General features: G+C 42.6%; 1 protein-coding gene across 2 annotated transcripts in view; it reads left to right on the forward strand.

Annotated features, from left to right (window-relative positions):
* Positions 1-13,091, forward strand: part of LOC137273811 (hamartin-like) — a 37,939-nt gene that overhangs the window by 772 nt on the left and 24,076 nt on the right. Inside the window, exons 2-4 of one of the 2 annotated variants that reach the window (XM_067806672.1) lie at positions 2,656-2,845; positions 9,342-9,445; positions 9,884-10,033. In XM_067806672.1, coding sequence (XP_067662773.1) covers positions 2,722-2,845; positions 9,342-9,445; positions 9,884-10,033 — 378 coding nt within the window. In that variant the 5' untranslated portion in view covers positions 2,656-2,721. Of the gene's footprint in view, positions 1-2,655; positions 2,850-9,341; positions 9,446-9,883; positions 10,034-13,091 lie in introns of those variants that run through there. The other variant, XM_067806671.1, reaches the window with a different exon arrangement.

Here is a 13,091-nt window from a genome sequence, read left to right on the forward strand (position 1 = left end):
ACTGACCAGACCCGTGAAGGTCCCGGGGTAGAATAGGCCTTCAGCAACCCATGCTTGCCTTAAAAGGCGACTCAGCTTGTCGTAAGAGGCGACTAACGGGATCGGGTGGTCAGGCTCGCTGACTTGGTTGACGGGTGTCATCGGTTCCCAATTGCGCAGATCGATGCTCATGTTGTTGATCACTGGATTGTCTGGTCCAGACTCGATTATTTACAGACCACCGCCATATAACTGTAATATTGCTGAGTGCGGCGTAAAACTAAACTCACTCACTCACTCTCACTGACCATCCTATCTGTTTTCCAAAGTAATTGTACTTGCTCACTGCCAAACCTCCAGTAATTTTATATTTTCACAAGACATTATTTCAGTTTTAGGAATTTCTATTAAAAATGGTCCAAAGTGAGGGGTACAGCATGGGGGATAAGTCTGAAAACTGTGACAAGTTAGATTTCACAATCAACTAAATAACTGCATTAAAAGAAGAATCTAAATTCTGATACATTTAAGTTAGTTGACATGTCCAAAAAACTGCAATTAGATTCATAGTAGACAGTATAGAGTTATTACAGGAGAATGTGTGGATACCTGAAGTATTGTCAACAATGAGAGACATCTTGCTTTGCATAATCATTCTGATCATGGCAAGTGCAGCTTGTAGTCATAGTAACTACAGCTCCAAGTAGGCGTTCAGCTGACACGCACATCTTTATTCAGTAACCACCTTTTTGAAATTCTAGCCAAAGTTCTTCATGGTCACCATGATTTTACGAAGCATGCATATTTAGCAAATTGGTGATGACTTCAATAGCATTGTTCAAAAACAGTATCAAATAGCAGATGATTGTTGTTGAAATACATGGAATAGTCATTGCATACACAATTCCATTTAGAAAGTTGTCAAATGTATGTTATATCTGGGATTGCACTTTCTCAGTAAAGTGTAGATTGTACTACATCTTTTTGCAAGTTGAATTGTTGTCATAGGCAAGTTATATTCAGTAGGCAAGACAATCTCACATTAGCCTGAACGAAAACTTGTCAAACCATTTCTGCAGGTATTTAAGTAAAAATTCCCAGTCTTAGTAAACTAAGGCTCAGTTTATTTGTCACCGCTATACTGAGTCTCACAAACCGAAGTAGATCATCAAGTCAGGTAGCCTTTTGAATTGACAAGTCAGAACACAACTTACAGAATCATGAAAGTTAACATTCGCACATATCATGTGAACTTTTGCCCGGAAAAATCAAAATGAGTCCAAATGCTGTTTTCTGCATGATCGAGTGATGCACATGGAGATAACCAGTAATCATGTTATCAGAAAGCCCTTACCCATAATCAAATATATATGTTTTATGCCGATATTTGTTTTTTGAGAGATCAGCGTCAATGACTGGGAAAGAGAAAATAATTTGAAAAAAAAAAAAAAAATTTAAAGTCATGCCAAGCCCTGAATTTTGTGTGATTGGTCAAATCCTTTCTGCGTGTTTGATGGGATGGTCAAAGGTCGCTCAAAGGTTGGCTGACATGGCCTTCTACTAGGGTTTGTTAGACTCAATATGGTAGTAGTGTAACAAGTATTACGGATCCAAAGTTTACTTAGACTGTAACAATTTCCAAATTGAAATTTTATATTTAATGTTGGTATTTTTATTTTAACATGAATGCTAAAATTGGTTTAATAATGTCAAACATCCACTACTCCAGCCTGATAGTAACTGAACAATACAAACTGTAACTTTATTTCTTCATACACACGTCAAAACTGTGCAAATTGCAACAGATCCAGTAAGCAAGTTTGATCCAAAACTTAAAAGGTCACAAGTTATATGTAATTTGTCATTGTCCTTTGGAGTTCCCATTGTTGATATCATTATTAAATCAATGTAGTTATCTTCTAAATTTTATGACAATGACATGTAATCTAATGGATGTATTTATGATCAATTATGAGGTGATCTTTTCCGTGAACTGAAATCTTCTGAACATTAGTGACTCTGGTCCGGGATCTGCACATGACAGGTGGGACAAGTCATGTGACTAATAACCTTTTAGCACCAGGTTGCTCGGGTTATCCGGGATAATAATGTATCAGCGCTTTGAGCATGCACAAGTGTATAGGAAAGGTATGATATAAATGGCTATTATTACTTCAAGTTCAATCAGTGAAGAAGAAATTTTAATGTTAAAATCAATCTGAAATTGGAGTGAGTGAGTGAGTTTAGTTTTACGCTGCACTCAGCAATATCCCAGCTATATGGCTGTGGTCTGTAAATAGTCGAGTCTGGCCCGAGTCTGGCCCAGACAATCCAGTGACCATCAACATCAGCATCAGCCTGCACAGTTGGGAACTGATGACGTGTCAACCAAGTCAGCGGGTCTGACAACCCGATCCGATTAGTTGCCTCTTACAACAAGCATAGTTGCCTTTTATGGCAAGCATGGGTTGCTGAAGGCCTGTTCTACCCCAGGACCTTCACAGATCCTCAAATTAGAGCAAAATAGAGCAGAAGAGACTTTAACATGTTAAATGTTTTGCCTTTGAACTCAGTTGAATAAGAAATTTGAAGGGCAATTTGAGGAATATTAAATTTGTTTCCAATTTGTGTGCCAGTGAGTTTGGGATCCTAGATATTTGACTGTTTCTGTTGCAGTGTGTTGATGATGATCAGTTCCTGTGAGTAGAATGGTTGAAGAAGACTGGTACGGAGCAGAGCGTGATGGCTGCCAGTATACAGATCGACCAACCCCAGAACATCAATACGATGTTCACCCTTCTGGAGTCATCAGACATCGATGTGGCTGACGACATCCGGAGGCTCATCCTCGACAATCTCACCTCAGGCAAGTCTTGTCTTCCCTTCTAGTGGCGAGATATGAAATGTGTTCCTTGTTGTCTGCCTGTGAAGTGAAATTTTCATTTTTCAGTTGACAGTGATAATGAATCTGATTGAGATCAGGCATTAGATTCTGTTTCATATATTTTTGGCTATAAATGGCTATTATGGTTTTGTCTCATGAGACCACCACCACAGGGCCCCATGGCCCCCTACAGCCAAGAGCAGCTAACTCTAGACATTAACCTTGCACCTTACTTTCCATGCTGTTGTTCAACTGTTGATGAGTGGTTCTGAAATGGCTACTGCAAATATGGTTCCCTCTTTTCCCCGCATGGGTAATTTAGAGATAGCTTCTGAAGTTTTTTATTTGTTGTAACTTATGCCTGTCCCTGTCATCTTTGCCATGTGCTTGTCAAGATGGCAGATAGGTACCTTAGCTGGGCTCACCTAATTTCATTGTCTTCCTGAAGGGTTTAGTCAATGTTTTATGTCAGTTGTATTTTGGCTTTTAGGTTTAGCATGTTAGTGCATTTCCCATGGCTTGCTTTTTCTACATGTGTTTTAGTGTATGTGGTAGTTAAAATGCGGCTTCATTCTTTCATTATGCTACAGCACAGAAATTGCGGACTGCTGATAGACCAAGGGCCAGGTGGTGATGACTTTTCATCGTCACTGCTGGCACGCCAACTTACCGACATGTGCACTCATCTGGCTTGGGACAGTATTGGGTGCTGTGGCAGTCAGATGATGGTTTTCAGTGGCATGTTATTCTGTTATCTTTGCCTTTCACTATCACATCTTCCTTGTTTCCGGCAGCACTTCAGGTTGGCGGGAGGCTGCGGAGGCGGTTTCTACCTTCTAGGATTCTAAACCCTTGCTGGAGTACCCCTCTACTTTTCGCCAGCAGCTTTCTCCCCTTGCCTCCGCTTATTTTTCTGCCTAGGCAAAGGAACCTGCTAAATGGGCAGCCCTTTTTGAAGTCCAAGCGGAGCAGATTGGTAAATGGCAGGGGAAGGCCGGCTCAATCACAGCAGCCTTTTTGGGGCAAGGGGATGCCAGCCGAGGTTGGCTGAGTTGAGTTTTGCCGACTGTGGGGGTGCACTGTCTTTTGCCAAACGTCCCTGTTGTCCGGCTGTCATTCATTTCTTTAAGAATGGGAGACAACCACATCAAATCCCTTGGTCCTGTCCACGCTCAGAGATGGCCATTTGCCACAGTCGATACCAGATTAGTCAGCCACTACGGTGTTTCCTGAGGGTCAACAAGGAGAGGGGTTTTACTCCATTTCTTTCCTAGTGACCGAGAAAGATTGAGGGTTCAAAGCCATTCTGAATCTCCAAGGGGTGAACAGATTAATAGATGATGGAGACATTGTGCTCAGTGATCTCCATCTAGACAGTAGATTGGCTCATGTCAGTCGATCTCAAAGACACGTAACTTCATGTTCCTATGCACCCCAATTTCTAAGAAGTACCTTCAGTTCTCCTTCAAGAGTATGTACTGCCAGTTTTGTGTGCTTCCTTTCGGCATCTCCACGGCACAGAGCGTGTTCACCGAACTTACACTGATTCCAGCCTAGTTAGCCAGGTCTCAGGACAGGTGGTGTTACCCATATCTGGACGACTGGCTGCTCAGGGTGCTTTATCTGCAGTTAAACAGGGAATGCACATATCAAGTGATTGAAGTCCTAGTGAAACTCAGCTAGATTATCAACCTCAAGAAATCAAAGCTGGTTCCAGTCCAGGATCTGGTATTCTTAGGGACATGTTTCTGTACGAAACAGGGAATTGTCTCCCTTGATGCTAACTGTGTCATCAAAGTCTGGAGGACTGTTCTTCATTTTTTCGAGTCGCGCTGGGCGTTGGTTCAGACATGCCTTCAGTTGCTAGGCAGCATGGTGATGTCAGTGGGTGTGGTTTGGCATGCATGTCAAGAATGTGACCTATACAGACTCCATCCCTCTCGGTTCAAACGGATACCTCTCTCTCTGGTTGGAGAGAAGTCAGGCCTTTAGTCGGAGTAGGAAGTAGGCCTGCACGTCAATGTCTTAGAATTGAGAGCTTTATGGAGTTTGTTCACGGTCGGGTGGTGCATCTAGATACATCCTGAAGTAAGGTGGCACAGTATAGCCATCACTCCTACAGGAGGTGTGGCAGTTTCTACTGTGGTGCAACCAGTAGAACATTCGGGTGCTGCCTGTTCATCTTCCAGGGGTAGACAATGTGTGGGCAGATGCTCTCTCACGGCACATTCTAGCTCTGTACGAATGGATACTCCTTCAGGGAATATTGGGGATTATCTCCCAGTCGTTTAGGTGGATCTGTTTGCCTCTGGGGTGATGAATCAGATACAGGTGTCTTGCTCCTGGATTCTGGATCAGAGGACAGTAGCCAAGGACACCTTTCAGCTTGACTGGATGGACAGGGTACTGTGGGCGTTCCCAACAATACCTCTGATCCTCAGAGTTCAGTCACAGCTGGCCGCACAACCAGCTCAACTACTTGTGCTTCTTGCAGCGATTTGGTCAGCACCAAGCTGGTTTCCGAAACTTTTCAGGTTTCTGGTACAACCTCCTATACTGTTACCTTGTCAGCCGGACTTACTATCCTAGAATGGAGTGCCCCAACTGAATCCCAGGATTCAGTGGGTGGCCTGGCCGCCGTCCGGAATCGGCTCCAAGTGAGCGGAATTCCTGCATCCGTTGCAGACACGATTCTGGCTTCGCAGAGGGATTTGACAAACGTTCAGTATGAGGATGGATGGGGCTGTTATGTATGCTGGTGTGTTGGCAGAGGGATTCCTGATCCCTTTTCTACAGATTTAGTCTCTGTTTTGAAATTTCTTCAATCTCGGTTTGAAGCTGGCCAGGCGGCTATTGATGGTGCACTGTTGGAGCAAGACCTTATTCACAGCTTTCTAGCAGGCATGGACAGACTCCATCCTGCTGTCCAAACATGCCAGTCCCTGTGGGATCTGTCAATTGTTATAATCAGTTTTGCTGTTAGGGCAGGGGTAAGGTGGGTCTACTGTCAAACAAACGATTTCCCAGTGGATTGTTTTGACTATTCGTCAAATAAAGGTTGTGTACCACCTGAGGGTTTGAAGACTCAGTCAGTTAGGGTGGAATATGCCAAGTCCTGCCTGTTGAGGAGATCTGTACATTCATCCATCATTACCAACCTAACAAATACTCCAACGAGCATTCTCTTTTCGGTCAGTCATATCTCTCTAGTGAGCAGGGTTCCACCTCTGTGGCTGACTGAGGTTTCATGTTTTTTGTGAAATGAACCATTATCTGCCAATTTAACTGATGTGGTGTCTATACAAGCTTTCCTACCTATCTTCTAGTTGTTGGGTTCTATCATGGCAGTTTTTATCCTATGTACTTTGCAATCCTCTTTGCTGCTCAATGGCCTTGAAAGCATTTGTTTTGGTTGTTTGATACAGACAGAATACCACTCAATGGATCAGTCTTTAGGAGGCTGTCCTATGCTTATATGTACCCCAAGGAGGCATGTATCAAAAGAATCGAACTAACCTGTAGATATTCCAAATTCTTTGAAAATATTCCTCCTTAAATACGTCTACCCACCTCGGGATACGGCCACCCACCTCTCCATATTCTGTCTGATTACATGCAGCATGGAAAGTGAAGTGCACGGTAATACTCTAGAGGGGCATGGGGCCCTGTAGGGGTTTCTCACAAGATAAAAATTTTAGTTTTTTATTATTTTATTCAAACATTGTTACAACTGTTGTTGATTTAAAATGGACATTTAAATGGTTATATGCACCTCAAGGAGGACTTTATTCAGAGAGACCCGTGAAGGTCCCAGGGTAGAATAGGCCTTCAGCAACCCATGCTTGCGATAACAGGCGACTCACACACATAGGATTTACCAGAGTGAAAAACATCCAAGACCTGCATCACTTTAGCAGGGGTAAACCTTGCTCAGAAAAGATACAACATAAAGTCTCATATGGGACCAAAAACATGAGATTGTTTCAAATCTTATGAGATTTAACTGTTCATGATCATTCACTAGAAAAGGAATAAATGACAAATATGACGTCATATGTATTTAATCAACTTAAAGTAAGCAAGTCATGAATTGCAATAAAGTACACAACATGAAATTGCATTGATGATTATGGAAATATATGTTACTCTTGAATGACTAAACAGGTTGACACAGATGACAGTTGTACTTGATCATTAGTAAGTCAACTCCAGTCAAGGGAGAAGTGCAGAAAAAGGGACAGCCAGGTGTTAGAGAAGTATGTGCACATGTGCCGACAGAATTTTTTATTCATTAACCTGTGTTGTCGTCATGCTTTCTCGCACACCTGGCTCTCCCTTTCTCTACACTCCTCCTTCAGAACAAACAGTGAACTGTGTCAATATTTTAATGATAGTTTGTTAAACAACTTTTTCATTTTGGGGACAAAAATTCTGCAAAAGAACTCTCAGAGTTGGCATGATGCTTTAATTATGATCAGCATTTCATTGAGTATTTTATGTTTATCAGTTTTCGAGTTAGATTTCGATTCATTGGTCTGTTTTTGAGCCAAATGGACTATAGGTAGTGCTTTCTAGTGTCGAATTTGAATCCATTCAACGATAAGAGGACGACAATCTTTACACACTTGTATTCATTCTGTTTCTTGCATTTTGGTTTACAATATCTCAACAATGTGCCGTGCTCATGTGCATGGGAGAGCATGAGTAATTGACTGTAGCAACAACCTAAAAAAAGCGCGGAAAATTGTTGCAGCAATGTACATATAGCAGGAAATTAACGTGAAATTACTAGTCTTGACATTAGCGTAAGATATATAAACGGACGTTTCAATAAATTGAGACAATTACCTTTTTATAACCTCTTGTATGTTGTGGCATTTTTCTTTAATGAACACGCTTCCTTGTTACTTCGTTTGTGTTAAGAAGTACAAAAGCAAAACAGTTTTTTTTTCTTATCTGTAGATATAGCAATAGGTGTCATGTATTGTTGGTTCAAGGATGTGAAAAAAGGCAGATACCAGTGGTGATGCTAGTAGATCTACAGATTCAATTACAAACACATGTTTATTTACATGCACATCTCCAGGTTTGGGATTTCAAATTCACTTAACAATTCAAGTAGGCTTGTGTATTTCAACATAGGTATGCTTTCTTTCACCATCCAGTACACCACTTTCAAGCATGTAATAATACTGTGCCCTTCTTTTGTCTTTATGGAAGAAATAGCCTTGTCAATGCTTTTTTAGCTCGATTGGCTCTGTGATGGCATGTTGATGGTCCAAGGACATTATGTGTCTTGTGATTGTTGTCATTTTAAACTTGTCAGTCCAAACCAACATTGCATTTTGAAGTTTTAATTTTCTGCATAAGTCACACAGCATTACTCTTTTGTCATCATCATGCTTCAACCACTCAGCAATTTAGATTTCCATGTATTTTGAAATTGAATCTGTATAAATCGACTAGCATCACTACTGTTGTATGTTTTCTGTTTTTCATCAAGGTCAATGATTTCAGTTGTTTCTTCATTTCCATTTGTAATCGTTAAAAATTTCACTTTTGAATGAGATGGTTTCGTTAGCAGATGCTTTTTGGGAGGTATGATGTTGCAGAACACAACTTCTGAACTCTGTACAGTGTCACACAGTGCATAAACAATACAGTACTGCAATGTTCAGAGTTTACCATACTCCTTGCAGTGCAGCTCGTTTCATACAGCAGTGTGTAACGGTGTTCGATGTTCCATACTGGAAGTTATGTTTCGAAGATTAAGAGTAGGTAGAAAGCAACAGGACAGAACAAAATAAAAATGACAAAACCTTTCTCAGTAAAATAGACTGAACACTTTATTATTTCTAATCGTTTAGGTGTAATTTTATGTCATCGCACATAAATTTTAGTGCGATTTTGTAACATTTGATGCGAGAAAATCAAGATATCGTGGCCCAAGTCAATACCTGTTCTGGTTTTCCATTCCACATTAGGGTGACATGCCATGACATAACTGGAATACGTTTAAAAGCGGCAGTTAACCCACAAATGTGGAGTAGTGTGTAGTAACTGGTCTGTAAAAGCAACATCACTTCAGCACCAGTCCAACCATAAATTCCAAATCTGTTCACTGAAATGGTAACCAAATACAAAATCAGCTGGTAATGTCAGTGAGGTTAAAAACAATTGGACCTGTTTCACTACTATTAAAACAAACTATTTTCAAATTCAGCAGCTGACAGTAACAAATATTGACATGCTTCTTTTACATCATTTATGTTATAGGCATTTGATATGCGTATGCTGAAATGTCCATGTTTACACTGTAAATAAAAGACTGGGCAAAATAGCAATGACTTGATTATATGTGTTGTATATGACTTCAATTTTAAGAGGAACCTATTTGAGACCTATTTGAGTTTGTGGATCTATAAGCTAAGTGTTTGAAATAACTTCATCTCCCAACTCACAGGCTGTATGTTTGCAGGAAGGGAGGCATGGCTGATCCACACGCTGGTAGACTATTACTATGTCACACATTCTGTGAGGATTGAAGAAATCCTGGCCGAGGTCCGAGAACCTCAGGACAAGGCAAGGAACATTTCTGAACTTAGTGTTGACCTATAATGAATCTGAATATAATTCTTCTCAGGTGTTGAGATTCATCTTATCTATACAAATGAACACATGGCATCCATATTGAATTGTCGATCTATTTATTATGTTTAGCTGTTTTTGTAAGATGAAAATGTACAGAAGACAAGAGCTCTTGTCACGTTTCAGCCATTGTTTGGCTGATTGAGTTACCTGATAGACAATATTCTAATGATCCTCAGATAGTGCATCACAATGCAAAAGCCAGTCGTAACTCCCAACACTTTAATGTAGACTTATGACAGTCAGAGCACCAAGATGATATTTTCTCCAATACTTTAACTTAGACCTAAAACAGTCAGCTGGAATGACTGTGGAATGGGAAGCAGATGACTTGATGACCAACTTCTTCCACTTCTTCCACTTCTGTTTCAGCCATTGCTGGACAAGCTACAGGATGGTTTGAAGAACAAGGAGAAGTTGCAGTCACTGCAGCTGCTCATGTACATTGTCTACAAACAACCCCCCTGGACTCACAAGATAGTGGCCTCTCCCATCTTCTCTACATTGCTCAAGTGTCTCAAGGTTAGCCTGTAAAGTTTAGATGTTGTAATTCATGTTGTGCAGGGTTTATAAAATATGCATTGGAATTTATGTGATGAATTCGTAAACGTTCGTCTCTATATCGAACAACAAGGCTATTAGAATAGTGGTATTTCTTTCAAATGTCCTAATTTTTATGCCGAGGATGGATGGATGGATGCATGCATGTGTCATTAAACTTGGCATGTGCCCTCTCAATTGTAGGACCCTTTGAGGAGGTTGGGGTCAACATAAATCAAGCTCAACATGCAATTTTTTAGTATAGCATAGGCAAATGGTTATAGCCATGAAGTAATGTCTGATTGTATCTTTACAAATCTTACAAACGCTGGTGCTATGTCTGTTCAAGGTCATCTTTGAGTGTTTTGTGAAACATGACTCTATTGAAGTCAGGTATTGTTAAACTTTACCTTATACAAACATGAGCATGGTAGTGTATGGGGCTTTATAATTGTCTGGATTTAGGATCTGAAACTGATGAAGAACAACTTGAGTGAAAATTAAAGAAAGTCTGTGCCATTATGGTTAAAACCATGAGGTTGTTATGAAATATAATGACTTTCATTGCAATTTCTAAGACAACTTCTGCATTGAACGTAAGCCTGGACATAGAAGTTAGGTGGTTGGATACCCTTCTGTCTTTCAACATGAGAGGTTAACCTGGCAAATACTGTTAACCTGCCTAGTGCGGGTTATTCTGAAGGTAAGAGAAAGACTGGACTGGTCTGCTGTGTTGAGTCATTCCAGCGTAAGGTATACCAGTGTCCTTTCATTGTAGACCCGTGAATGTCCAGGGTAAAATAGACCTTTAGCAATCCATGCTTGCCATAAAAGGTGACTATGCTTGTCGTAAGTGGTCAGCCTCGCTGCCTTGGTTGACACACCAGTGGTTCCCAGTTGCACAGATCGATGCTCATGCTGTTGACCACTCAATTATTTACAGACCACCACCATATGGCTTGATTCTTTTTCAGAAGAAGTCCTCCTTGGGGTACATATAAGCATTTTTATGTCCATTAAAAATCCCTACGACAGTTGTAACTATTTTGATAATAAAATATTTACAAAACAAAAAACTCGTTTTTGTCTTGTGGGACCACCTTTACAGCGCCCCCCAGGCCCCCTACAGCCAAGAGCAGGTAACTCTGGCCGTCTACCTCGCACCTCACTTTTCATGCTGTCGTTCGACTAGAAAGACGTGTGTGGTCCATTTAGATAGTTTTTGTGCTATCTGCCTACGGAATTATGAGTGAGAAAGAGTCAGCTACTGTATGTATGGTTCCTTTTCTTTCGCACGGGCGTTAGTTGGAATTTCTTGGCTGAAATTTTCATTCATATATTGTTGTAACTTTGCCGGTCGGGTCCTATCTTCCTGTCATGTGGCAGGCAAGATGGCGGTCTTTATGGCTTCTTTTTAGTGCGGGAAGTGTTTCGCTTGCGTTTCACTTATTCCTACGTGTTTCTTATTAGTATGTTTTACATGCTAAGATGTCTTAACCCATTTGTTCTTGTTTCAGTCAAAATGGGGATGTTGGTTTTTAAGACTTTTCGTCTTTTTCATTGCATTACGCACTTGTGTGTGCACACTTGTTATTGCATTTATCCGCTTATACTTTCTTGTTTAGCTGGGTTAATGTATTTTGGCAATTTATTATCGCCCGTGCGTTTATATTTTGCATATTGTGTGTTCAATTGCGTATGTTTTCTGTACATCAGTTACCATTAGTTGGTTCTGATTGTTACAGTTTCGGGGTGCACCCAAGTCTTGGGTCTAGGCTCAGGCACGGGTGCTGTCCCTGTGGGAATCTCAGATCCAAGCTACGGCTCTGGTGTCGTTTTCCCAGCTGGCTCTAGGGGTTTTGCACCGAGCACCGGCTCGGGTGCAATTCCGCTTGCCGGCGCCGGTCCATCGGGTCTCGTACCGTTGGTCACCGGCAACCTAACTGGTGGTTCTCGAGCACCGGCTTTGCCGCCTGCCTCGGTTCCGCTCAGTGCATCGGGTGTCCCTGCTTCGGCAGCCGACCCCACAGGGTCTCGACACCCTGGTTCTTCAATGAGCCAGGGGTAGGCCGACTCGGACATCTCAGCTCTTCTGGGTCTGTTGTCCTTGTTGACGGGTCCCTTGTGCGTCGGGGTTACCGGCAACCAAACTGGCGGTTCGAGCACCGGCTTTGCCGCCTGCATCGGTTCCGCTCAGTGCATCGGGGTCCCTACTTCGGCGGTCGATCTCACGAGGTCTCGACGCCTTCTTTTTTCGGCGAACCGACGGAGGCCGATTCGGAGCTTTTCGCTCCGTTCGTCCCCGGGGCAGGTACGCGAATGGATCGCGGTAGCACTGACCCGATTCCAAGGAGTTTCGTCTTCCTGGGAAGTGTTTACTCCGTGCAGGGTAGCCGAGATCAAGGGGCTGTGCCGCAGGTGGTCGTCCCTGCGGACGCCCCCGATCCTTCGGAGTTTCGTCTTCTTGGGGAAGCGTTTGCTCCGTGTAGGGTGGCTGAGGCTCAATTGCCTATTTTACCTTCACTCCTCAGTGAGGTAATTAATCTGCTCCTGTAGGGTAGCCGTTCGCGGTTCGATCTCCCGGAGCTTGACCGGCTACTTGATGGGGACGATGCGCTATTTGACCCTCCCGCTGTCGACGAGTGCGTGTACGCCTCGATCGCGCTTGGGGGGTCGTCTGGCCACTGCCAGTCGTCGGCTTGTCAGGGTCGCCGCTTGCCGCTTTGTACCTCATCGAACCAGGTGTTGCGCTCGGTTTCCGCTCCTTTGAGGAGCAACATCGGAACGCCGTGCAGCAACTTAAGGTTGCGGTGCACTCAGCCTACCTCTCTGTCTTGCAGAGGCAGGTGGTGTCGCAGGAGGACGGGGACGAGGATTTTTCCTCGTCCACGTTAGAGCGGCAACTTACGGAGGTGCATTCACATTTGACGTGCAACTCAATGCGTTCACGAGTCAGATGATGTATGCTGTGATTGGCCTTCGTAGGTTATGGCTGTCGCCAGGTATTCACCGGCTACACAGCAGGCACTGCTGTCTCTGC

Source organism: Haliotis asinina, chromosome 2 (assembly GCF_037392515.1).
Source record: "Haliotis asinina isolate JCU_RB_2024 chromosome 2, JCU_Hal_asi_v2, whole genome shotgun sequence".
Lineage (NCBI taxonomy): Eukaryota > Metazoa > Mollusca > Gastropoda > Lepetellida > Haliotidae > Haliotis > Haliotis asinina.